Here is a 26,417-nt window from a genome sequence, read left to right on the forward strand (position 1 = left end):
GAAAAATCATAGGTTTTAATGCTATTATATTCTGATAATAGTCTTGAACTGATTGTCTCCAAAAGAGACAATTCTTTCTAATTTTTCAGGATCCACATTGAATTAATACCACTACGGGAGTAACAAGTGTTGTGGTAGGACTGCAGACTCTCTTTGACAGTTGTGAGTATAGTATGTAAGAGGTTTGGTGGTACATTTTGCAGAAGGGGTGAATTTTTCAGAAGTTTTACTATTGTCGCCTATGGGACTAAATAGTACCGTTTTACCTTTAGTGTTTGTGTCGGAAGAAATGCGGAAAATTTTCCGTTTCTTACTTACTAAATTGGCTCGGTACTTAATGTTAAATTGTACTTATAATAGAATTATGACGTGTTGTAAAATCTTGGAAAGTCAGCATTTCTAATTCCAAGAAATTTACTATGATAGCGGTTGTCTAGTACAGTGGGAATTTCACGATATTTAAAATGACGAAGTACAAGGTTGAAAATACAACTCGCACTACACGCCTTGATACAGTTGTCGCCTACGAACATGGATAACATCTAGTCAAAAAGGTGTCGCCTCAAACAACAATCAGCTGACATTGGTGTACATTAAGCTAAGAGTTACAGCAGACGTTTTTACTTCTCTTCTGTTTACCATAAAGATAAACAAGGTAGGCTATTTTACATATGATGTATTTAACACGTTAAATACGTACAAATTAAATTGAGAAAAACAATTTTGATAGCTGTTTTATACTGGTTGAGTGCATTTGACATGATATATTCGAACATTTGTTAAACCATGATTCAAGTATACACTGTATAAAAATGTTGATTTTCTCAATATAAAGAATTATAATCATTTTTTTTTTCTTCCTGTATATTGATCATCGTTACTAGTTCATCTTGCCAAATGTAATGAAAACAGACACACACCAACAAATAACAACCTAGCTGTTTCTTCAATTATAACAATGTTTTGTATTCCATAATTTTTAGGACATATCATGATGCTCACCAGCATTTTAGTTGGTGGAATTATATTGTCAACAACGTCGACCTATGTAACAGGACAAGCCGATATATCGGTGAACATTAAAGGCGCGGGAGGAGGCGGAGGCGGAGGGGGATTAGGATCAAGTGGAGGGCGTGGTGGGGACGTCAACACTAATATTGTAGTGGATGGCTCTGGTGCTATCGTAACTAACAGGGACAGCGGGGGAAGAAAAGGACGAGCTAGATTAAATGTAGATGTGTTGGGAAGACGACGAACCGTGTTTGTATAAATAGAATTATTCTTGTCATTGATAATAAATACTGATTCTATAACTAATATCAATGTATTGTTTATTTGTTTACATTTATATATAACAATAGATATCAATTTCACTTTTATTTTTGTTTTCTTTCGGGAAAATAAACTACCACAAATCGATAGTTTGTTCATTAAAAGACTATTTATTCAACAGCAGCACATAAGCAGATAGCAGCTTTGATGGATGAGTATTAGCTGTCTAAGATCTGCCTAACTGCCATATTACATGTTTTTTTTTAAATGCGTTGAATGTTACATGTAATATAAATACTTATGTGACAATTAAATTGGAGATACCAAAGTGAGTAAGTACACGGACAAAAGCTCGAGAACATGTAAACTGACTAGGACGAACAACAAGAAAGTAAAATAAAAAATTAAAAAATAAAAAAACACACACACAGATGAGCAGCACGGACACCACAAAAAAAGTAGGGAAACTCAGGTGCTTTTTCCACGGTAAAAAGGAATAACATCTACCGGTATTAACAATGTACTGCATTGGTCATTCTGGGAACAGAAAGGCCATACGCAACAATCAACTAGGTCTGGTATTTTCGAAATATCGGGACAAAATACCAGTCGTTTGACATATCAAGCAAAAAAGCTATTTTCTACAAGAAATTGATAAAAGTAGAAGAAAAACTCCCATATAAAAGGAAACGCGCCGTTACATTTAACCTAGAGACTTGAACACTTTATCTGAAACTTAGCAGAAACCATTGATTTTCATGGGGGGTTTAGGATCAAATTTGCTGTTGGTTTTTGATTTGAGAAAATTGTTGGTTCTGCCATTTTATTTTTAAATATAAACAAAAAATACAATAATAATAACAGATCTTGTCCTTTTTATTTTTTCTTATAAGCTGTCCTGCCTTTTTATGTCTTGAAAATTTCAATCTCAAAGATCCTAGCCCACCCCCCTCCCCATAAAAATCAAATGGTAGTTCCCTGAAATATAGCAATTATTCAGTATCGAGTACTTACACGGACTCTGTTTGTAAATAAATCCATTGATCATGCTAAATTTAGAAGGATTTACAACTTCGTGACATCGGTATAATTTGCTAACCAGGCTTCATTAATTTAACAGAATATAGAAATTAATATAATGTATCAAACAAGTGTCTGTGTTGTTTGGTGTGGAAAACAGGATGCAAATATAAGTTCGATTAAAGGTTAAGAACAAATAATAACAAAAACTTTACCCTTTCGTAAATTAAAAGTGCAGGAGGAAGGACAAATCAACGGAAAATTACATTCGTTACCTTAATTATACACTATTTTTGGCAATTGCAATGATCTAGATTTTGTGCTCTCAACTAAAGCAATGACGGAAACAACTAGACACTAATCGACGAACACTCTAGCTTCTAATGGTGTTCTGTAATCAAACATTGGTCTGCGCTTGTTACTAGACCTAATTCATAGGCATCACATTGTTACTAGTATATCAGATTAAATCTTACGTTAGGCACTCGATCATGGTGCGCAAAAAATTTAAGTACCAGTCCAGATAAATTTCAGACACTGCTTACGTTAAGGTGATTCATGGTGTACAAAGGTCACCGAACAAACGGTGCTTTTTTTTGTGTCTGGATATGCTATACTTATATGTGACAATAGTCCTTTCTGTATTAAGATCTGTACTTTTCAGAAAATCACGCTTTATCCTCCCACTAAAATCAACAAATCCGACGAAATCATGATAAATCCTGCAAAGTGCCAATTTCATACACAATCTAAACATTTTATCTCCAAAAGTACAACCAAATGACAAAGATTTATATGGCCTGTAACTGTTTCTGAATAAAAAATATAAGTGAAATGTTGGGGGAGGGTGACAAGAACGACTCATTTCTGGTCTGATTTTTTAGATTGCTACAAATGTATTTAAGATGACATTAACTTTTATGCATTACAACCACTATACCATAATAAAATGTCAGTCTATGTAAGAATTAGGTAGTGTAGTTAGGGTCATACACAGTTTATACCGTGTAATCTATTTATGTGATCATTAGTACTTTAAGACTAGATGTCCAAGTTAACCTTTTTTTGACGAAATAGGTTATCAATTAATTTTAAAGGATGTCCCTCATTTAAGATTCTGATAAGTACGTACACCACTTTTTAAGCTATATACATATTAATTTTATTTGGCTTGGTATTCAATTATGGATTTTCTTTAGTCATCAAATACAGTATTATATGTCATATGGTCTTGAAATGAAATGATCACTACAATGCGACCAAGTCATCACAAACCAAACCTACAGGTGTATCTAAAGTACGGAAAATGAACAAGTCTGTCAAAAAACGTGCATTATATCGTTTCTGCAGTGTGTATGATATAAGTTAATAAAAACGCTTTATATTCATAACAACAAGCAGTTAAATGTCAAATCAGAATATGTAGAATACTTCCAAGAACTGCGGTTTGTTTACATTTTTGTAAAACACATTTTTCTTTTAAAAACAACTAAATAATAGCATACGTAGACATAAAAGCTTTATTTCAAAAAATAAATAAAATAAAATAAACAACAGAAATCATACGCATATTTTTAAATGGTATATTTTAGCTGCAATGAAGCTATCCTCGAATGTCTCCTACGCTGGATACTAGCACATGTATTACCAGTTTGACAGCACGACCTATCACGATTACATGTAGACCACAATACATAAAAAAATCATTCAACTTTTCAAAACAATAATGGTATTATGTTTGAATAATAAGGTGTGCAAAATACATGATGAACGTGAATTACTCAATTTCCCTTGAATAAGTAAAGTTTCTTGTAAATGGATTCGTCCCTAACATGTTAACATCTTAGAGGTCAACATTTCCATTGTAGCTAAATTCGTAACAACCACATGGAAATTTGTCGTTATTTTCCGGATTTAAACATATTATAAAAGACACTTTGGAGGTGATACAAAGTACGAACAAGAGAAGGAGCTCACTGAAGAAGGTATGTCGTGCGATTTTGGAAAGTTCTATAGAACTAAATAAGACGAGTGGCGAAACAACACTACCTCTTGTTTTATCGTAAAAATGCTTTTAAACAATTGTTGATTCTTTTTATCATTTCGTTTTATGTTTTGTAAATAAAGTTTATTTAACGTTTAGGCGATCCGTGTTGCTTCACAAAAAGTGTATATACTAAACTCTAATTGACTTTTTAACCTAAAAATACCTCTTACCATCTTTTATTTATACAAATGTAAACTTTCTTTGGATAAAAAAGTAAATGTTACAAATATTATAGCAAATATAAATAAACAACAGAATAGATTTTATTTCATTATGAAAATCCGTCGACAATAGTAATAGTTCTCGACAATAGTAATAGTTCTACATAGTTTTGTTAGAAGAATTCAAAAATAAAATTGTTTATGGAGATTCTTATTTCGCTTTCACTATATATATATAGATATATATTTGTACTGCGACTGAAACAACTTGGGCGTTAATAAGTAAACTTTGTACAAATAAAAGTGCTGTTATTTAAGTGATAAATATTGAAGTCAGGAGTATTTCGCAAATAAGAGGGAGATCAGTATATCCATTTAATTTTCTCTAAAACTTTTCAAGTATTTTACTGTATAATACTGAATTTCCCTTTTGTATTTATTTAAACATACTTTATTGTCAAAGACAATTGGATTAGACACAAGTTGTATCAGGACATTAAAAAGGGATACATTTGTTTAACCTTTCTTCGTTAAGTATTATTTTCCTTGTATTCTAAACAGCTGAAACCATCATGAAGACTTGGGTACTTGCCATCATTGCACTGGTGAATGTCATATTGACAACAACAAGAGCTCAGAAAATTAATGTCAACATAAAGGAGGCCGGAGGCGGAGGTGGAGGTGGAGGACCATTAGGTGATGGGGGACGGGGTGGTGACGTCAATACAAACCTCGTTGTAGGAACAGGAACCTCGGGTGGTATCGTAACAAATGACGAAAAGAAAGTAGAAACAGTAAAACCGAACAGACGTGGCAGTGGAAGAGGATCAGGTAGAGGCGGAAAGAGTAATAACAGCGATAAAGGAGCATTACTAGAACTCATATCCAAAGGTTTAATAAAACATTAATACATATACAAATCAAACAAATTAAAAATATACACTGCCATTGTCTTAATTGATGGATTCCAATTCAATTGTATTCACCGTGGAAAACGAAGTGCACTCAAGGTCATAGACGGACACTGTAGGTGGTCTTTGATTAGTTCAAAATATATCTTTCCAAAGCGAGTGGCGTTTTCTGTAAAGCCGGGTCTAGTTTCAATGTAAAACAAAAGAGAGGAGTTGTTGTAGTCCCTCGTTTGAATGTAAAGTATTAACGGCAGTACCAACTCACATGGGATAACTATCAATGCGAAATAAGAACGAACACATTTACTTTTTTTAAATGAGCTCCTTCTCTGTAAATTAAAATTAATATGCAAACTACTTGTGCTTTGGAAAATTATCATTCAAATAATCAATTCGAAACTTGTCCTTTTCACATATATTAGTGGCATTCGAGACACTATAACACAAATATTATAATTTGAGATATTTGGTACACATAGCTCCAGCCCCCGAAATTAGTCCTCTGGTTCATAAGGACATGGCACTATTTCAAACATTAACTGTAAAATCTCGGTGATTTTATCTGAAATGAAATTAGGAAAACTAGTCTGTAATATAAAGAAGGCCAATAATACAGGTATCAACTGCAAGATTGTTCAATCATTTTATGTACTCTTAAAATAACCTAAAGCCAGAGAACTGTAAATGGGACACAAAGCACTCTATTATAATACTAAAATCAATTATTGCGTGACATGGTATGGCTTCCGTTTACGACTAGACTGTCTTGTTGAGTTCGAAATGTAGGAGGACCATAATCATATGTTGATGGTTTTATCTCAACTAAGTGCATAGCCTTCGGTTTTATTTTAGTCTACGTTTATATAGGCGTATTAAAAAAGGATTTAATAGTACAGACATCGTACTTTCTCATTATATTCACGTCAAGTTCAATTAAATTGAGCAAACTTTTTTATGAGGAAAGTCAAGTTATACACATGTGAATCAGGTAGTACGTGGGCTGAGATAACCCCCGTGCACCCCCCGCCCCAACTCATTAACCAAAATATGATTTTCAGGTACCCTTAAACCTCCCATTTACGAATATTTTTGTCGACAAAAAATAAACTGAAGCTTGGGCTTGTTACAAAGCTAAGACACTATATAATTTTATTTGAATTTACAAAATCTTACTTGGAATACTTTATTTGAAAAAGAAATGCCAATTATAGGTGAAATGGAAGGTTATATGAAATTCCGAAAATTCCCGTTTTTATGAATAACTCATTTTTGTCACACTGAAACTGAAAGATACGCGCCTGAAATGAGCAAGTATGTTGAATACATCGATAATTAAAAAAATAGACACTACTTGTTTCTTTTTACATCAACTGTATGCTAAACATTATCATTTGGGTTCATCTTCATGAGGTACTTTTGTCATGGGTAGGGATGGCGATTTTTCACCTATTTGGAATTCGAAAAGTTCAAATATTTATTACGTGGGCTCGTTAGAAAGCTAAGACAATATATAATTGTATTTGAATGTACAAAACTTGTTTGAAGTACGTTACTTGAAAGAAATTGGCAATTATAGGTGAAATTGAAGAAAATATGAAATTCCGAATGACTAACTCAATATTGTCTCATCGCAACTGAAAAAAATACGCGCCTGAAATAAAAAGATATGTTGAATACATCAATAATAAAAACAATAAAACCAAACATGTCTATTGTACACCGTTTATATGCCAAAAATGAACATTTTAAATGTTGAGGCATTTTTATCATGGGTAGGGTGGCGATTTTTCACCAAACTTGACTTGGAAATGTTCAAATATTTATTACTTGGCGCATTTTAAAGCTAAGACCCTATTTTAATGTACCGTATCACACAACAGCTTGTTATAACTACTGTATTCTGAAAAAGACAATATCGGGTGGTATAGAAGAAAATCCTTAAATTCTGAAAATTCCCATTTTTCCAATTTTATAGTAACCGTCACCCCAAAAGGAAAATCTAAGCGCCTGAAATGACCAGATATGTTGGGTACATCATTATCTTAATTATGAATGTCTAAACTATGAGTTCTATAATGTCAGTATGCTGTGAATGGGAATTCTGTTTGATACTGAGACCAGTTTCCTAGGGGTAGGGGTAATATTTTTGGAAAAACCTCTCTTGAAAATTAGTGTTTCGTAGTTCATTTATGTAGCAAATTAAATTATCTATCGAATGAGACAGTACCATATTTGAGACGTTTTAGTTGAGTAATAACTTGTAAAGTCAAATTTATGTGACTTATGACCGAAAAATCGAAAATCCCATTTTCTGCATTTTTTGAAAATTTCTGACAACGAAATTCACCAAATTTTATCAAAAGAACCACAAAAATATAATTTGTGATACTTCTAAACAGAAAATACAAATAAGCAATTTTTTTACTGAATCATTAATACTCTAGGGGTTTTGACATTGAAATATATGTCAATTTAAGAGACTTTTCAGCGGGGTAGGGGTACATTTTTTTCACTTTACCGCAAAAACGTAAGTGTTACTGCAACTTTCTTGGTACCATTGTAAAACTGCGACACTGGGCTATTGGATGATACCTAAATGTGTTTAGTTATTTATACTTGCTATCCCGGAAAGGCTTAGACTTACAAACAATTGAGTCATAAAAATCTTTGACCCTGTGGGGTATAAATATAGGCTTATAATGAAAAAGAATTCGGGAATATTCTTTGGCGACAAATTCATTCAGCAATGGGAGGTATAAAGGTACCTTAAATCACCACGAAGTTGATGAATGGGGGAGTGCACGGTGGACCATCCCAGCCCATGGACTAAGGCCCTCAAATAGAATTCGTAAAACATATTTTCATTTTTACTCTTGTTTTCAAATTATTATACTGATCAATGAAATCCAATATTTTACATCATAAATGTACAAATGTATGTATGCACCCTATCAATTTCCATAACCGTTCATAACAACATACCATTTACTTATAATCGCATGTATAATGCAGTTTAAAATGGATTCAGAGGAGGCTTATCCTTCCCGTGCATTTTTTTTAAGTGGTTGTTTACGATTTCCAGATTTTTGTTGCACGTAAGCGTTTGCGTTTTGTGTGTTTTTCCCGGATTTCTGTCTGCAGTTTGATATTTCTGTCCTGATATTTTGCTTCGACTTTGTCTCATCATATCACTTTCGAATTCTATCTTTGGTTTTAGCCTGGATTTCACAGAAATTAACTTAATTTGGTGGAAATTACCTAACTATATTTAACACGATAAGCGGTACAATTGAGAATTGTAATTAATCGTAACTAGACTTACCAAAGCATGGAAAGTGTATTTTAAAATAAACAAATGGTATGTAGAACACCAAACCACCAATTACAAACAGGAAGGCGTATAAGAATTCAATCTGTGGTTTCTGGACTATTGGTCCTATGACAAGGTATGTTGCTATCAGTACAAATACTACTGGAATAACTATTGGAATCTGTTGAAATATGAAGACAAATACAACCATAAAATAATTGGCATTTAGAAATTACAGAATTAATAGTCAGCGATAAAGATGTCACTACCTGTTTTAATATAAAAACTTCTTCTAGCATAAAGTACTGGGTTTGGTGAACAAAATAGGGAACAGAATTATTAAAAAAAGCCATGGCAGAAAGCTTCACGAAAAATATGCCATCCTGTGAATAAAACTGACCAATATTGCGGGTAAAATGCAGCCTTTAAAAAATGGCAACTGATTAAACTCAGAATATCACGTTACTTGCAAAACAGGTTTCATGTCAATCATTCTGCTATAGTTGAAGAAAAAGTTGCAAAAAATACATTTTGATTCCTATGTTCTATTTTTAGTAATAGCAACTATATTTTTCTCGGATCGGAAATTCCAAAGGTCATTTTGTGCACGATACCCTACATAACAATCAAGCCATCTTTCAATTATTCTGCCCAGTTCAGAAAGAAGATATTTACAATTTTAAGTTTTCTTTTAAATTTTTGTTTGAAGCTATCACCAAATGTGTATTCGATTATTGTACGAACAATCATTTTAAATTACATGTAGACTGCTTGTATTTAATCATGCACTTTAATAAATCCCACGGACATGAACACATGCACACGGGCACATAACAAAACCTTCGAAGCAGAAAATTGATGCTTGTAAATAGTAACAAAATGTCGAAAAAGGGCAAGATCGGTTAACGAATTTTCCCGAAAATTAGATCTCACCATGCTGAATATTTTTACCCCGCCAGAAATTGGCTAAGCCTGACGGCGTCTTTTTAAATGTTTGTAAAATAAAAGCTTTTAGATCCCTATGTTCTTTTTTGTAACAGTCGCCACTTTGTACATAATACCCTATGGAACAATCAAGTAAAGTTTCATTTCAATCGGTCAAGTAGAGAAAATGTATAAAAAAGTTAGGACGACGACAGACGACGACGGACGCATGACAATAGCTCACACGGGTGGCCTTAAGGCTATGCGACCTAAAAACGGATTAAGTTGATTGTTTATTGAGTACTTTTTCAATGTTTTAAAATAGAGAAACTAAAGTTTTAAAATAGTAACATGTATATATCATTCGTAACTATTTTTAAGAGGCGAGCAAGTTGCTCGCCATATTTGAATTGTTTGGTACACTTACTTTTAAAGGTCTTTCTAATTCTTTCCTTTTGAACCGGAGGACTAACAAGGAACCAACTGTTAATCCATAAAACAACCAAGCAGTAAAGCTGAAGAAGTCTATCAGGCTGCCAATATCACCCGGTATTATCATGCAAATAGCTATTATTGACTGGAAAACATGTGTAAAAAATAGATAAAAACGCATCAAGAACCTATACCGATTATGTATCGAAATACAGGAGTAATTAAAGCTCTACAACCGTTCTTTTTAATCAGTTAAAATGCATTGACCGTACATTATATTTACAAGTGACATAAACGCCGCTACGCAGTGCTTGGAACGTTACATCGTTTTGAAGTGCCAAGATGTCTTCCGCTTCGGTACTTCAGGAGTGCTAGAGGTCGTCTGACAAGCTATTTTCTGACTTGGTGTCATCCTAACCACTAGCATCTGACATGTTGAAAGCCACCGCAAATGTGAATAAGCTAAATATGTGTTATAAAATATTTTAAGCCTTTTATTTACATAAAAGAAGTTTGAATCAAGCGATATACCCAGAGAAACATCTGTAATAAAGAGAGTTATGAAAGTGACCAGCCATTTTGAATTAAGTCACTAATTTTACGGAATACAATATATTTTGACAAAACGAACTTAAAGTTGGTAATGGCAGTTCGTTTGTTAATTTAATATTTTCGTTTCGCAAATTAAAACCCGTAATTTTATCAACCGGATGTACCCATTCTAAATGCTGAAAACCAAATGTGAAGTGCATTTGAACTGCTTTTAGTTTAAACATATATTTATTTCAAATAATACATCAATATATGATATGACGATATTATAATACAACAAAATGATTCGGAAACAAGTTGAAGCTTATGCTAATCCGTCTCCTAATAAACAATGAACTATCTTAAGACAATAATAGCATGCTCTTATATTTGTATCTCTGATGCAACTGTCCATTGAAGATGTAAAGGTTGAATGAAAAATATGTATTGATATTGAAAAGGGATAGGTAGGAAAGTATACAAAAAGGATATTAAGGAGTTGAAATGCACAGAAGATAGCACATAATACAAAGAGATATATGTATATACACAATTAAGCACTGACAAATCGTTAACTTTTTTAAATGTTAGTTTGCACCTTTAAGGATAAATCGGTATTTTGTTCTAAATTTAGAGTATCAGACCCTTTCAGAAGAATGTCAATATCGATATGAAAATTCAAAGTATGTATAGTGTTACGTCGAATCTCTGAGTAATTGTTACATTTAAGTAAGAGGTGGCTGTTTCTCTTTGTCCGCAGATAGTTCGGACTAGCCTCCATGCCTCGCGTGTACAGATGCTCATTGAGAGAGCTGCTGTACATGCGCAATCTGGCGTGCAAGACCTGATCGAGTCTATTACCATATTATAGTACATTGTTTTTTACGATAGTTCGAAATATTAATTCGCGTTTTGAATATAGTCAAAGACCTAGAGTCACGAGTGGTGACTGGGAGGTCGTACCACATTTTAATAGTGGACGACAGAAAATAATTAGATTATAACGACGTCCTACGATAGTTCGAAATATTAATTCGCGTTTTGAATATATTCAAAGACCTAGAATCATGAGTGGTGACTGGGAGGTCGTACCACATTTTGATAGTGGACGTCAGAAAATAATTGGAGTATAACGACGTCCTAGTACTAACTCGGTTAAGATATATGACTGGCTGATAAAGTGGTCATGGATGTTAACCCTGCATTTGGCACCAGGGTATTCAAATACTCGGGGGTATCACCATTCACCATCCTATACATCATCACAAGTTTATATTTTTTTTCCAACCGGTTTCGTGATATAACTCGTCCAGCGATATTAATTTGATACCACCTGCCATGATTCGTATGGTTTTCACTTGGACTCCCTCGATCTTGTTAATCAAGACTTTGCATTCTAAGATTGATGTGATAAGCGACATTTACATTTTTTCTAGTGTAAAACGATCAAGAGCCAAGCACACGCGTCGTAGAATATTAATCCTGTTGTATGCCTTTTTAATGATATAATCAATATGAGCCAAAAACCGTCGTCGGAGAGGTAGATACCGAGGTGCTTGTGACTGAAGACCTCTTAAAGACAGAATTATCCATCTATAAAAGAGGGTGGTTTTGTCTGGTATTTTTACATGTTATCAAAATCGCTTCCATTTTTTTGAGGATTAAATTGCATCAACCATCGCGTAGGCCATTGGTGGATTTTTTAAACTGCTTTAAAAAAGAATTTCTAGTATTGCTGGATTTTCTCATCATGTAGGTTATTTGTTTTTCTTCAGTATAGTCGCCTTCTCCCGTGTAATGGTAAAGAAAATGTATGAAACGTTTTGAATGGTAAATATTTTACTATAATTCTGCCGACTTCAAAGAACGTCGGAACGAGCTGTTCTAAGCCTCATCCGTATATCAATTTTATGTCAAGTCAGTGCAATATTAATGTCTATTTCTGGAACTATTTACAACAATAGTTATGAACTTACCGTGAATACCATGGATGGCATTGGTGTTACTCGTTTACAGTGGATGTAGGACAGTGCTTCGGGCAGATGGCCCTCTCTACCTGCCACGTAAATCACTCTGAAAATTAGAAAAGAGCATAACTTATTGGTCATGTACTGGTCTTAGCACATTAATTTTTCAGTTATTTATTATCTATTTTATTATCGAATGTACATGTAGCTAGCTGTTTAAGTCCCCATTCATGACTGATCCTTTGCTATCCATTATATTATAATTTATTTCAGTTAGTATGTGAACAAGTTCGTGTATTTAAAATGAAACATTCTTGTAATTATTTATTGCTTGTATGTGATTTCAAAATGAAATTGGGAAATTAACTCTGAATTGCTCTTCTGTCAGTTTTTGTTTCTAATTTAAATCACACAATCGTTATTTAAAGTGGTAATTACAAATAAATATAATAAACTACATTAGCACCAAAGTGTAGCTATATAATATTAAAGCTGACTAATGTCGTATATTTAACTTATTTTTGGGTTTCAATATATGCATTCTTTATTTTCGTATCTTGAAATTGCTTAATACCTGCCACCACTGAAAAGCGTCCCGTTTGCTGCTCCAAAAGTTGAAAATAAAACAGACAGGGTCATGACAATGCCAGCACCGGACAACACCCTATCTCCCCAAGTCTGTAAATAATTGAACACTATGAGTCAAGTGCTCCTGTCTCTTAACGTTTGAGATGAGTAAACATTATTTGTAAAGATTGATGATTTTCCATAGAGATAGTATGAGAATAATCTTTGGTCATGTCGAATCAATTTCCCATTTTTGCTCTTTTGTCCCAAATATACTTTATTACGAAATGGAATTATATTCTCTATTGTTGTTTGGCTCACGTGTTCTAAATGCTTCACAAAATGTATAAGTTTTTCTTAAAGTTCAGAAGTTTATTATCAAAAGTAAAAGGTTTATAATTGCTTGACTTCCATGTACTGCATCTCTTCACTAATTTTGTAATTCCATTTTTTTTCTATTCGCTAGTCTTATTTACTAGTCAGTAAATAAAAGCATTCGGCATGCATTTTATTTATAAGAATATTCTTGCAAGTTGCAAGGACATAGAACTTTGTATAAGCTATTAACTTCTTTCCCAATCCTACCATGAGTTTTGTATGTAAAATGCGTATACTGTATTTGCTTGTGCTTATATACTTGAATAAATATAATTAAACTAATCTTAATAAAGATCACGATGTAACACTGGAGGGAAGACATGAAACTATATGGCTGGAAAGAAATCAATTGTTACAATTTTGGGAAAAGTGAGTAATAAATCTACTCATACGTAATTTGGAAAACGTTTTAAAATAAAGAAGAGAAAAAAACGGAATACTAATGATACATACTAATCTTGATATTTCTAAATATCATATATAATTGACAAAAGGAAGCTCTGTTGTAGTGTTTAAACATCTAGACAATCGTGGGTTGTTGTGAATGGCTTCATTTTATAAAACATAGTCACTGATTTGATTTATTCATTCAAATTTAAGGTAATTTAAACAAACCACACAAGTCTAACTGACAAAGAACAGCACAGAGGTTTTTATCAATTTGATAAAAAATCTCTGTGCTGTTCTTTGTCAGTTAGACTTGTGTGGTTTGTTTAAATTACCTTAAATTCATAAACTAACTTACAACAGCTACAGCATCCACTGACAGTAACTCCGCTGATGTCATGGCGGTTAGGTATGATATGTTTGTTAAGATATACACAATCGTCACCAGAGAAACTGCTAATATATTAGCCCTGGGCAGGTTTCTAAATGAAAGGTCAAACTAAATTCATCTAAGAAATGAAATAGCATGGCATGCATTATGTTGAATACAAATTAATTACAGTCAGGTAAAATTGTGGTCGTTTTAATCTAAAAGTTGTCATCTCAGATTGAAAGACAGCCAGATTAACTTAAGGTGGCGAGGTAGATTGCGTCGTAATGGAAATGTCTCAAACGAGACGAACAAAAAAAAACCATGGTCACTACACATATATATACTATTCTTCATACAAAGTTCACAAATTTCAATTGAATAAGTATTATGTGTTATTTTGGTCTATACCTATTTAGCTTCGCCCCTAAAAATGATTGTTAGTTACGATATATCACCCCGATATATCATCCTTAGCACGATATATCTCCCTCTTGACCGGAAATGCATTGTCTTGTTCGTATGCGCATGCATCCTTTTCATTTTCATTTATTGTAAGATGACTTTAACATGTTTAATTAAAAACTGAATAGTGGAAGTGTTCATCTTTTTTTTTTTGTTGTTATTGTACTTTTGTTGTTCTATTTAAATGTTAAAATACTTGTAAAGTTCATTCCAGTTTGACATTCAGTATACCTGAGATATTACAACATGTACACTTGAGTCTCTTAGAGATAAAGCGCATGTGCATAACTGTGTAATGTATTAAAAAGGGGTATTGCCGACAGCAGAGGGTAGATACACCGAGTAACACACTCAGAAAATATATCACTCTCGACTACGTCTCGAGTGACATATCTGCCTCGTGTGTTACTTAGGCGTATCACCCTCTATTGCAGACAATATGTGTATAATACCCCCCCCCCCGTTCTCAAAACGGGGATATGATAAAAGACATATCGTTTCAATGTTGGCATTCCGGTGCGGTACGTGCGGATGTATTATGAATTTGGTTCGTAGTCGAGGATGAATAACAGACGATACTCCCATCGTTTAAAAAAGTACATGATAAATCAAACTGCGTGATAGTCAGACGTTGAATATACTACCATATTAAATTTACTTTATAGGATCTTCAATTTCTTCTGTTACATAGTTTAAATTATTCCTGAAATAAAATCATCGATGTGTATTAACACTCTTTTAAACTGACCTTATTGGCTTATTGGCAAAACATCATAATTTGAAAGGACGGATTTTTAAACATTTTTCTCAATGAAATCTTAGAACAGGTCAGCCGTTCTACAAATTAAACGATATGTAGAGAACGCGGATCCAATAGTTATATGAAGATAAAATGAACAACAAACAACAGAAAGCAAATAAACAGTAAATCTAATAAGTACTTTCCTGTCTAAGAACCAGGCAAAATATGTATAATGTGTAGGAAACAAAGAAAAGAAACGCAAAAAAAAGTATTTTTACCTCATAATCACCAGAAATAACAATAAAAGTGTTTGTAAAGATTGCCTTCTTAAGATATTGATTCGACAAGTTTAGTTGAAATGCACGATGGAAAAAATGGCGGGAAAATTTCCCCGCGCTTTTTCTCTATAAAAGGAGACAAAAAATTTGTAAGTGACAGACATTTCAGGATAAAAAATTGAATAACGTTTCGGTTGTTTTGCAGGGGTGCTTTCCATTGTACGGTTCGTTCCACTTAAACTACAGATTCGTGTTCCATCATTTGTACTTACCCAGTGGTTTGTCTCAGTTGACAAACCAGACGAACCGGAAGTAAAATTAGAGAAAATTAGTTCGTACCGGTTAATGGAAAACAAGCTAAATGTACTGAGTATAATTTAGGCAAAAAACTGACTAAATTGGGAAAAAAATGATGTGTGTCCCAATCCTTGACACAGAATGGTACGTAATGACAACTTGCGCTGGTTCCATTTCGGGTTTTCTAAATGCTCGAGTTCGAATTGGCGATGCCAATTTTAGTGGATAGAAGAAAAAAATCTTGTTGTAGTACGTATACCTAATGCGGTTGTATGCTTTACTAATCAGTACCTATCATGAACAAATCAGAATATTGTTTACAACGTGAAAATTTCAAATTCGAATCCGTCCGTCTGAAGAAGATAATGATTAAATACTTACGTACATATCCTGTGGAAAATCTCACATTAATATCAAGTAAATATTTTTACTTACCATCCATCAAATGCCCAGAGGGCATTATAAAACCCTAGTGCAATATTGGAAGGGTTAGTATCACTTCCTTCAAACGAGTTCTGCAACTCGGAAACATGGCCTAAAATGAAATACTTTGATTTTTGAACATAAAGTTTTTTGTCACTGCACAGCAGGGGCGTAGCTGCCTATACGCAAATACGCAGTTGCTTTCTTTCGGAAAAAAAGTAAAAAAAATAAAAACACACATTTTAAAGATGAAATAATGGTTATTTATCACATATGTATACCACGAACGTGGTATAGGCTCTGAAAAACTGGCTCCAAAATCGTTAAAATTCTGGAGTTTCCCTCAGGGCTTTGCCTTGCCGGACTCACTGGGGGCCTTGAGCGACCCCCCCCCCCCCCCCAAGACCTCTCGCCGTAATTTTGCGTACGACTAAAACAGGCCTAGCTACGCCCCTGCACAGAATAAACTCATCGGCAGCAGCTTGTGGCAGTCTGGATGGAGTCTGAGGATTGGATCCAATTAAAATGTATGTAAATTTCGAGTTAAATTTGCGGAAAAATTAGCAAATAAATAGCCTTGAATCTACCTTTTCTACAGCCCACTCCTTTCAAAATTTTGTTCATCCGCGTCTGCATCGAATATAGGACGCATTTCATGTATTTATAATGAAGTTGGTAATAACCTATAATGGGCAATGGCTGGGTTGAAAAATAAAGCATGTGCCATTTTGGTAAGCATTCGCTTAATATTTACTTCTACATATCAGTGCAGCTGTACAAAAAGATTACCAAAAGGATACGACAGGTACATACATTTACATACATTTTACTTTATGGCGGATATAAAAACATTCAAGATTTTTATAATACATTCTTTTCTTCAACACCCTGTTTAAGTAAGATAAATAGAAGACGAATACGACCATATATAATATTCAACAACGATTTATTGAAACTACCGGCTTAAACAAATAGAATGCTTATTCCACTGCTTAACATTGAAAAAGAATACGATCATCAACATTTAGTTTGACTGTTTTTTTAACTACCTAAATGTATGCAAGCCAGAAATAAGACGTTCTTTCTCTAGATTTGTAAAAAAACATTAATTGATGGTAAAGTTTCTAACCTTTAATTGCAAATAGGCCTATGAATCTTTTTTAAGTAAGGAGGAGTAAATATATCAATTAATGAATAATTTGTGAGAACGTTCATTTGTCTCTCTATCGTACCTCTCATTTCTTAAAAGAGCTTGACTGTTATCACGTACTGGAGAGAAAATTATACTTTATCATGTCCTAGACTTATGTACAGTTATGTGACATTTTACCTTGTCTTAGTCTCATGTTCAGTTATGTGACATTTTACCTTGTCCTAGTTTGTATTTAGTTTCTTTTTACCGTTTAAACGTGGCTATATTTCGCTAATTCATTTTTCTAATGGGACATTTTACCTGTCATAGTCTCATGTACAGTTATAGTATATTTTACCTTGTCCTAATCTCACCAATCCTCCAATTACAATGATTAGTAGTGCTATTAACTTAGCTGCTGTGAAGAAAACTTGCATTTGAGCTGCCCACTTAGTATCGTAAGAGTTAACTACCGCAATGGTCACTACAAAAGTAAATACGTATATAGAAGAAAAGTACTGTCAGTAGTCTTTTTCTGATTTATGCAACATCACGTTTCTTCCGATATACATGTTGTTTTTTTTAAAGTAACTTGTTTATATTCTCATACAAGTACTCAAAGTGCATAATTTTTCGTATCAACGTGTTATCTGTTTTTATTTAAATTATTTGTTATTATCTATTTATATGTTCTGATTCCTGATGAATACGGAAGTTTACTTAGAATCATGTTTACCATATAATAACAAACTAGATTGGCCATAAGATGGTGAACATATAATGTACTTTTACATCAGATTTTGATTATCGGACGACGGTGTACAACTTGTAGTCTTAAGTATGGCTATACAAATAGATATACATTACCTATAACTACTATGGCTACTAGTTTTTTGGGAAGTTCGGGGGACCCACATGCTGGGAAAAATGTCTCCATATACTCTCAGAATGTAAGGGAAATGATAGATACGGACGATGTTCTGATTACAATGACTGATGTCCAAGCGTACAAAAATGCCATGATGTCACCGTATGCTTCTTTCATGTACGTGTACTCTCCTCCTGACTTCCGAATCATTGTACCAAGTTCGGAATAAGAAAGTGCACCTAAGTGGGTTAAAACATAATAGTACACTTGCAAAATAACATATTTACTATCAGGTCCTGTGAGTGTTTAGGATGATAGATATATGATTTAACTTTCCTGATAATGGTCTTTTGTATCTTTTCATTTGTGAAATAATATTGAAAAAAGTTAAGTGTAGAGACAGATGTATGAATACAACTGTAAAACCATTTGTACGATCTAATATTATATTTTATACCGTTAATAGTTATTTCCATCGTATCAAAAGTAGAACCTGTCAAGTCGCTCGCTGATTGCAACCCATCAGTTGAAACACGAGAAGCCAACACGTTGAAGTAGTTCACTATGTTAAGTAATAAGCAAAGCACGGTGTAAGAGTAGTTTTATTTATGCAGACTGGATACGAAGGAACAAGGTGAAATATAATGAAGTCTACTTTTGGCAGATATATTCAATATCAAGCCGTTATTAAATATTACCAAGAAGGGCGATTACTCCAGAGAAAGACCACACTACCAGGCTCAGACCTACGGATCCTGTTCTGTTGAGCACCTCAGTAGGAGATATAAATATACCAGATCCTGGAAAGTTCAACAAGGTGTTATTTTAATTTGAACGGACCTTGAATACAATATATTAAAAAGACTGTTATGTTTATGGAATAAAGAGAAACATTGACAGTGCCTGTTTATCTTTACTGTAACAGAATTTGCAGACTTTAACAAAATAGAAAATACATATAGAGATAAACTATAAACACATTTGACCTAGATAGCGTATGATACGGATTTCGTGGGTTTGTGTTGACGTATAATCAAATAGGGTAATTGAAAATTCAAAAACATACATTTATCTTCAATAGGTTGTGCACCCTGTAAGGTTAAGGTTCAATACATATAAAGTTTATTCAGCACGCTCAATCAATGCTCATTAATAAAGTATTTTCTCCAGCAACGGTATGTGGTCCAGGTATTTGAAGTTAGAGCGAGCAATATGATAGTTAAATTCAGGAAACAAGAGCCTGAATCGATTACCTGGCAAGGCATGCTTATTAACTTAGTAAGTAAAGATATCATGCTTTGTTACCATGTTTGACTAAAAAATTGCTGCAAAAGAGCATACTAGTATATTGATGAATATGCTGCAAGTTTAACTGAGAGCATAAGGCACTGTAAAATTTTTGAAATGCCTAAAGTGTTTTGAGAACCTGTGGAAAAAATTGAGCACGATCCCCCATGCCCTATCATCCTGTCGGGTCTGGGGTGGGCATTAGCCCGCTATGCATTTGCTGAGAAAAAAAATAAAATGAAGTTAAATCACCATTCAATTCAGGAGACCATAACATCAACCAAATAGCGTTGAAATCAAAGCCAATATAAAAACTGGCGGGAAAATAGCAGCCATTTTGAAAATGGTCATCCAGAATAAACTTCCGTCATCAGCTTTTAACATAGAATACCATGTTTTCTAGAGAAACCAAAAATCATTGGAATCCGAGCAACTGGTAAAAATGGTCGCAAACCTAACAAATCAATACTCCAATCAACTCAAAATATCATGCTTATCTTATGAGTAGCTTTCATCTTCATTAAACTTCCATAGTTGCGGAAAAATAGCCAAAAAAAAAAAGATCATTTTGACACCTATGTTCTATTTTTAGTAACGACAGCCATGTTTTTCAACAGATGAAAAATTTTGAAAAAATAATGCAGGATATCCTAAGGAACATGCAGTTATTAACTTCCATTAATTTTCGTCGCCTGGTTTCAGATAACATGACTTTTAAAGCTGTACACGTGAAATACCACACAAAAATATGTTTCAAGGGTGAAAAGGGCGACGAATCATTTTGAATACATTGTATTTCAGCATAGGTCTGTCTCCAGATGGTGAACAATATTACGCGTGTCAGAATTTAGCTTAATTCAACGGTTTTTAGTTTAGTTTTTCTATAAAAAAAGCTGTATTTTCACACATTTGTTCTATTTTTAGTAATGACAGCCATGTTTTTCAATCCGATGAAAATTTTAAAAGATCAGTTTCTGTTGGATAACCTGAGAAACAACTATACTAGTATGCCAACTTTCATTATTTTTTGGTTTTTGAAAGAGTAATCAAGGGAACCAAGTTTATAGCGTTAATCAAAAGAATGTAATCCAAGGACAAAGACCAGACATGGAAACAGACATACACAACAAAGAACATAAAATAACTAGAATCATACATACAAAGTAACAAAAGCAAATGAGCAACTCGGACTTCACTGAAAACTGGGAGCGTGGACCAGGTGCACCGGTAAGGTAAGCACCCTCTGCTTTTCTTGAAACACCCGTCGAGTTGATCATAAAAAGTCAAGTCCGGTGTAGTCGAAAGAGGAAAGGAAAACTATGACATGTTGAACAAATCAGTTAATTTTCATAGCGCAGATGAATACACCGTAACTATCGGCGAGTTCATGATGACGACCGTAAAACTTTTGTAGTGATGATTTCAATCTTGTAGCAACATAACCCTGTTCCAGAAGCCTATTTGATAGAATTCTAGCACGATACAAAAAGACAAAGTAGTTTCGGCAAGCTCTGGCAAGCTCTGGCATTACGATATGAACACTCCATACGCAGGTGCTGAAGGGATGTTGCAACAGATGACAGGGAGTTGACAATTCTGAATGAAAAGTCACCACGTTTGTCTTAAAGTTTGGTCAATAGTTTTCTTTTACCGTCGATTTCTAAGTATACTTCAAGATATGACGCTGGCTTCACAGTGTCTGTAGTATCCTTTATTTTAATTTCTTTGGGGTAGATGCGATGTATCAAAACCCCAAAATTAGGATTGTTCAAAGATAATACGTCATCTATATAGCGGAAACTGAGATTAAAGGATCTAGATAAATGATATTCTTTCTTTCGGATCAGATCAGCTATAAAGTCAGCCTCATAAGGGTGAAGGAAAAGGTCAACCATTAGAGGAGCACATTTTGTTCCCATTGGAATGTCGACCGTTTGTTCAAAAACACGTCCACCACGCTGGACAAATATGTTGTCGATTAAAAATTCCAGCATTTTGTAAACATCTTCTTCTGTATATTTAGAAGATGATTTGGAATTATTTCTCACAGAGTATGAGTAATCTCTACCAAGAACTATATACATGTATTTGTATCTAGGTGTACCATCTTTTTTGGAAAAACAACGATCTCCCGTAACGACATGACCGGAAGGTCCATACTTGAATGGAGAGTTTTTGCAAGAACAGTCAGGTGGTTTAGCCTTGAAGTCCTCAACCTCGAGGTTCTTCGAGAACCTTTTATAATTGAAAATTTTGGATGCAATGGGTGAAGTATAGGAATATGAAATAATTGGTATGGATTTGTCTTTGAAATATGCGGGAATTGGTAACGTTTTTGTGATGGAGGATGTTAGCCAAATTAATTGCATCTATACCTTTGTTGATAAATGGTAGTGGAAGAAATGCTCGTTTTTCTTCATTTTGACTTTTCATACAAACTGGTTTACAGAGTCTGTGGAAACCAGTATCTAAAATGATGGCAACAAGTCTGTATAATGATGAGGTAAGGTCAGAAACAGGAGTGTCAAGACTTGTTTTGTAAAGGGAGTGTAGTAGAGTGAGTGATATAGAATAGAGTTTGGTTCTAATGTGATGAAGTCCAAGAGGTTTTTGTATGAAAGGAAGGAGACCATCTATGGAGACATCATGTAACGTAGATGACGTATAGTGGCGATGGCCATGACTCCTTTCCCGTCTTGGATTTTGTCAAATAAATTCATCACATATATGCTATTGTAATATTGGCTTGAAAGGTTTCCTATACTTTTGATGTTGTCATTGCATCCGTAAGGTATTGCAGTACCTAGTCTGCGTATCCAGTGCCCCTCTCTTTCCCTACGATAGTTTTTACTTAGAACGGACTGTTCATAGGATGGTAATTTTTTTCTAAAATACGAACTTTCATAGAGAGGATCGAATGATCTCGTTGATTAAAAGTTGCATACGTGAAAACGACAAAAAAATCTGTTTCAAAGGTATAACCGCTATATCAGATTATGATTCATTTTGCAAATGTCGGCAGGGGTCCGTCAACTGATGGTGAACAATTTTACCATTGTCAGATTTTTGCTAAATACGACGGAAACTAGAGGCTAACAAGTATCATATCAACTTTCATTGAATTCTATGCAGTTGTTTTTGAGGAGGATGTTTTTAAAGTAATGATATAAACAAGAGACTCCCAGTAGCCTGAATTGCTCACCTGGTTGAATTTTGCCTTCAAAGGCAATAAATTTAACAAGAAGTTGTCCGACAATTTTGACTTAAGAAGTATTTGGTAGGACTTATCATTCGGATCATTTCAACAATTAAAAGTTTCTTTCAAGATATTAACTGAAAAAAAAAAAAAAACTTTTCAAAAGCAATAAATCTTACAAGGAGTCATCTGACAATTTTTATCCCTGAAGACTTTTGTAGTCCTAATAATAAAGATCATTTCTGCTATTGAAAGAATTTGGATAAACCTAACGGTTTGGAGATATATGTAAAAAAACTACTGTCTGACCCCTATATTCTATTTATAGTAACGTCGGCAATGTTTTTCGACGAATCGAAAATCCCCACTTCAGTTCTATGCAAGATACACAAGAGTACATTCATACCAAGTTTGGTTTCAATTGGTCAAGTAGTGTCAGAGGAGAAGATTTTAGAAAGAAATAACATTAAAAAGAGCAAAAATTTGAAACAGGGCAAAAACTCAATTATGGTTAAACGGAATAAAACCAAAATATGACCAGAGATAGATTTCATCATGCTGAACACTTTTACTCATGCCAGAATTTAGCTTAACCTAACGGTTTTGGCGATACATGTGAAAACTAGTCTGACACCTATGTTCTATTTTTAGTAACAGCGGTCATGTTTTTTGACGGATCAAAAATTCCCACATCAGTTCTATGCAGGATACCCCAAGGAACATTCATACCAAGTTTGGTTCTAATTAGTCAAGTCGTTTCAGAGAAGAGTTTGTATTATTGTCAACGACGACGACGGACGCCAAGTGATGGCAATAGCTCACATGAACTTTGGCAAGGTGAGCTAAAAAACAACAAAAAAATGTCCAAAAAGGGCAATAACTTCAACATAGGTAAACAGATTTTTATCAAAATTTGACTGCAAGTAGACCTAATCTAATGACTTGCTGAACACATTTATTTATGTCAGAATTAGGTTAAACCTGAAGGTTTTTGAGATAAATGCGGACGCGAAGTGATGACAACAGCTTGCACGGCTTTTAGGCCAGGTTAGGTAAAAAGGTAAAAAGAGTTGATCTGCCAATTACCTGGCTAACTCCCTTAGGTGGTTAGCTGGACAACTGACAAGGATATCTATCGACTATGAAATGATATATGATTATCTATCTTAAATATTTTCACCAGGCAAGGAAGACCAACCTTCCTTGAAGTTAACTTTATTACTCGCTGTAATAGCAAGAGTTGTATTTGCGATGAAATACCTATTATAGTGCCCACGATGAGCGAGGTTCCGCTAATCAGACCGACGGACTTTTTTAGATGGACTTTCTCTATTTTAACTTCATTTTCATAGATGTTCGTGTCCTTCCCATTCTGAATAGGTGTTCTCTGCCTTGGTCCGTCATCTGAAGAATATGAATTGTTTAGATAGCTCCGTTATGGACAAGGATAAGGATTGTATTACTACGTAATAAGCATATCAGCATATCAAAGATTAACGAGCATCTTCACTTCATCCTATTACCAGGGTTGCCAAGCTTTCGAGACACACATACGTGAGGTTTGGAAAGAGTTTGGAAGATCAAAGGCAAAAAAAAAAAAAACAACTATAAATCAAAGAAAAAGGCCGGCAAGTCAGCTTAAAGTAAGTGAGACTCTGCAGGCTTGTATTACATACCCATTAAAACAATCGCAAAATATCATCGTAGGCAAACGAGTAAACACATCTAAATCCTGCAATTATAACTACCACTTTTTGCTTTTATCAATAATAAGATAATATGTATCATGCATTCCAGTTCTATTATATGTGTCTCTAATGTGAACGGAAAAGGCTGATACTGTCATAAAATTCATGGCTTCTGTGATTTTAATTTACTCAAGTTTCTTTTTGGTATCATCGCTTTTAACTCATTTGTTTCCTGCTTCAAACGTCTTATAGAGAAACCATCGAATATGAAACGCAAAAAAGCATATAACCATTGGGTTGATATGTGACAATGATAATTTGACTATCATATATACAATATAAGAGAAGTTTTTTTTTAATTATTATTATTTTTTAAACAAAACCTATTGTTTAAAACGGTGTCATATAAATTAATTCTAACTATACTGAAATGCATTACATGGAAAACAAGCATTTGCAAAATATTCTCATCAACTGGACGTCGAAAAATAAAATTCTCACCTTGTTGAAAGCTTTCATTGTCCGTCATTTTCCATGAAAATAGTGAAACCAAACAAAAGATACGACTGTTTCAACGGTTTGACACAATTTAAACGGGTAGCAGCGAGATAAATTCTTTCGTTTACAGGTTGTAAAATCATGTCATAGGGTTTTAAAACTGTCACTCAAATCAAAACATTTGAATCGTCTTGTTTATTTTATGTAAGTTTTATGACTTGGAGATAACAGGTAAGCATATTTACATATACATTATTTTAATCTCATCTAATCTACTAAAGGTTATGAAAGACCGCATCTACTTGTTACAATTAGACAATTAAAAAACAAAACAGTCGTGATTTATCTTTAATTATCAGCTCATCGTGATAACAGAGATCACGGGCTTCCTTGGATTTCTCTATGTCCCCACCAGGTTTATATGGCGCCGTACCGGTCTATAATAATGATTAAAATAACTGTTTGGAATTATAATTTATATCTATTAGTGGCAATTTCCTTAAGAGTAATTATAGATAACAATTTTGGGAGAATTCTGGTGTGCACCGTTTTACATTTTCTTTTTCTGTAAGTTTTAAGTTGTTCACTGTTTTTATTGTGACAATCAAAATCCATCAAAATAACAAAAAAAAATTGAAAAGCATTGTCATTTATATTATTCTTCCAACATTGCAAAGTTGATTGTCTCAGTGGTAAAAAGTTCTAGTATAACTGTTATTTTTATGGCCAAAAGTCTTAATTTGTGTTTTAAGCATTAGATATTTAATCCCTCCCTCCCATTGCTATTTTTGTTTATTATTTGTGTCCAAATGTATAACTAAGGCAATAATTTTCATACGTTTCACTTAATTTGTTTGAATTTGAAACATGGAGAAGAACCATACCAGTTAAACTTTTGTAGGTCGTATAATAAGGATCATTTCATCAACTGAAAGTTTCATTCTAGTTATCAGAGTTTTCAAGATATTGTCTGAAAACTGTACAAAAAATCATTTTTATCCGTAGGCCAGGTGAGCTATTGCCATCACATGGCGTCCGTCGTCGTCGTTAACAATTTTTTCAAATATCTTCTCCTCTGAAACTACAGAATAGATTTGCATGAAACTTATAATGACTGTTCCTTAGAGTATCCTGCACAAAATGACCGTTTGGATTCTTGATCGGTTAAAAAACATGACCGCCTTTACTAAAAATAGAACATAGGGGTCGTACAGCAGATTTTTGCCTACATCTCCAAACCGTTTGGTTTAGCGAAATTCTGACATG

The 26,417-nt window shown here is 33.9% G+C and overlaps 1 protein-coding gene and 1 long non-coding RNA gene across 2 annotated transcripts; one reads left to right on the forward strand and one right to left on the reverse strand.

The window, feature by feature from the left end:
* Positions 1-481: 481 nt before the first annotated feature.
* LOC148616102 (uncharacterized) lies at positions 482-1,377 on the forward strand. The gene is made up of 2 exons (XR_015921904.1): positions 482-655; positions 984-1,377. It is a non-coding gene; the product is annotated as an uncharacterized LOC148616102 (long non-coding RNA).
* A 4,002-nt stretch (positions 1,378-5,379) lies between these two features.
* On the reverse strand, positions 5,380-25,365 carry LOC148616103 (b(0,+)-type amino acid transporter 1-like). The gene is given in 13 exon segments (XM_088582800.1): positions 5,380-5,973; positions 8,734-8,902; positions 10,073-10,222; positions 12,585-12,681; positions 13,150-13,253; positions 14,266-14,389; positions 15,401-15,445; positions 16,495-16,594; positions 17,973-18,098; positions 18,482-18,721; positions 19,181-19,282; positions 24,226-24,369; positions 25,155-25,365. Coding segments are annotated over 13 exon segments (1,497 nt in total). The 5' UTR covers positions 25,183-25,365; the 3' UTR covers positions 5,380-5,905.
* Between the last annotated feature and the right edge of the window lie 1,052 nt (positions 25,366-26,417).

Source organism: Perna viridis, chromosome 5 (assembly GCF_037379345.1).
Source record: "Perna viridis isolate PV_CMFRI_1.1 ecotype Kerala chromosome 5, ASM3737934v1, whole genome shotgun sequence".
Lineage (NCBI taxonomy): Eukaryota > Metazoa > Mollusca > Bivalvia > Mytilida > Mytilidae > Perna > Perna viridis.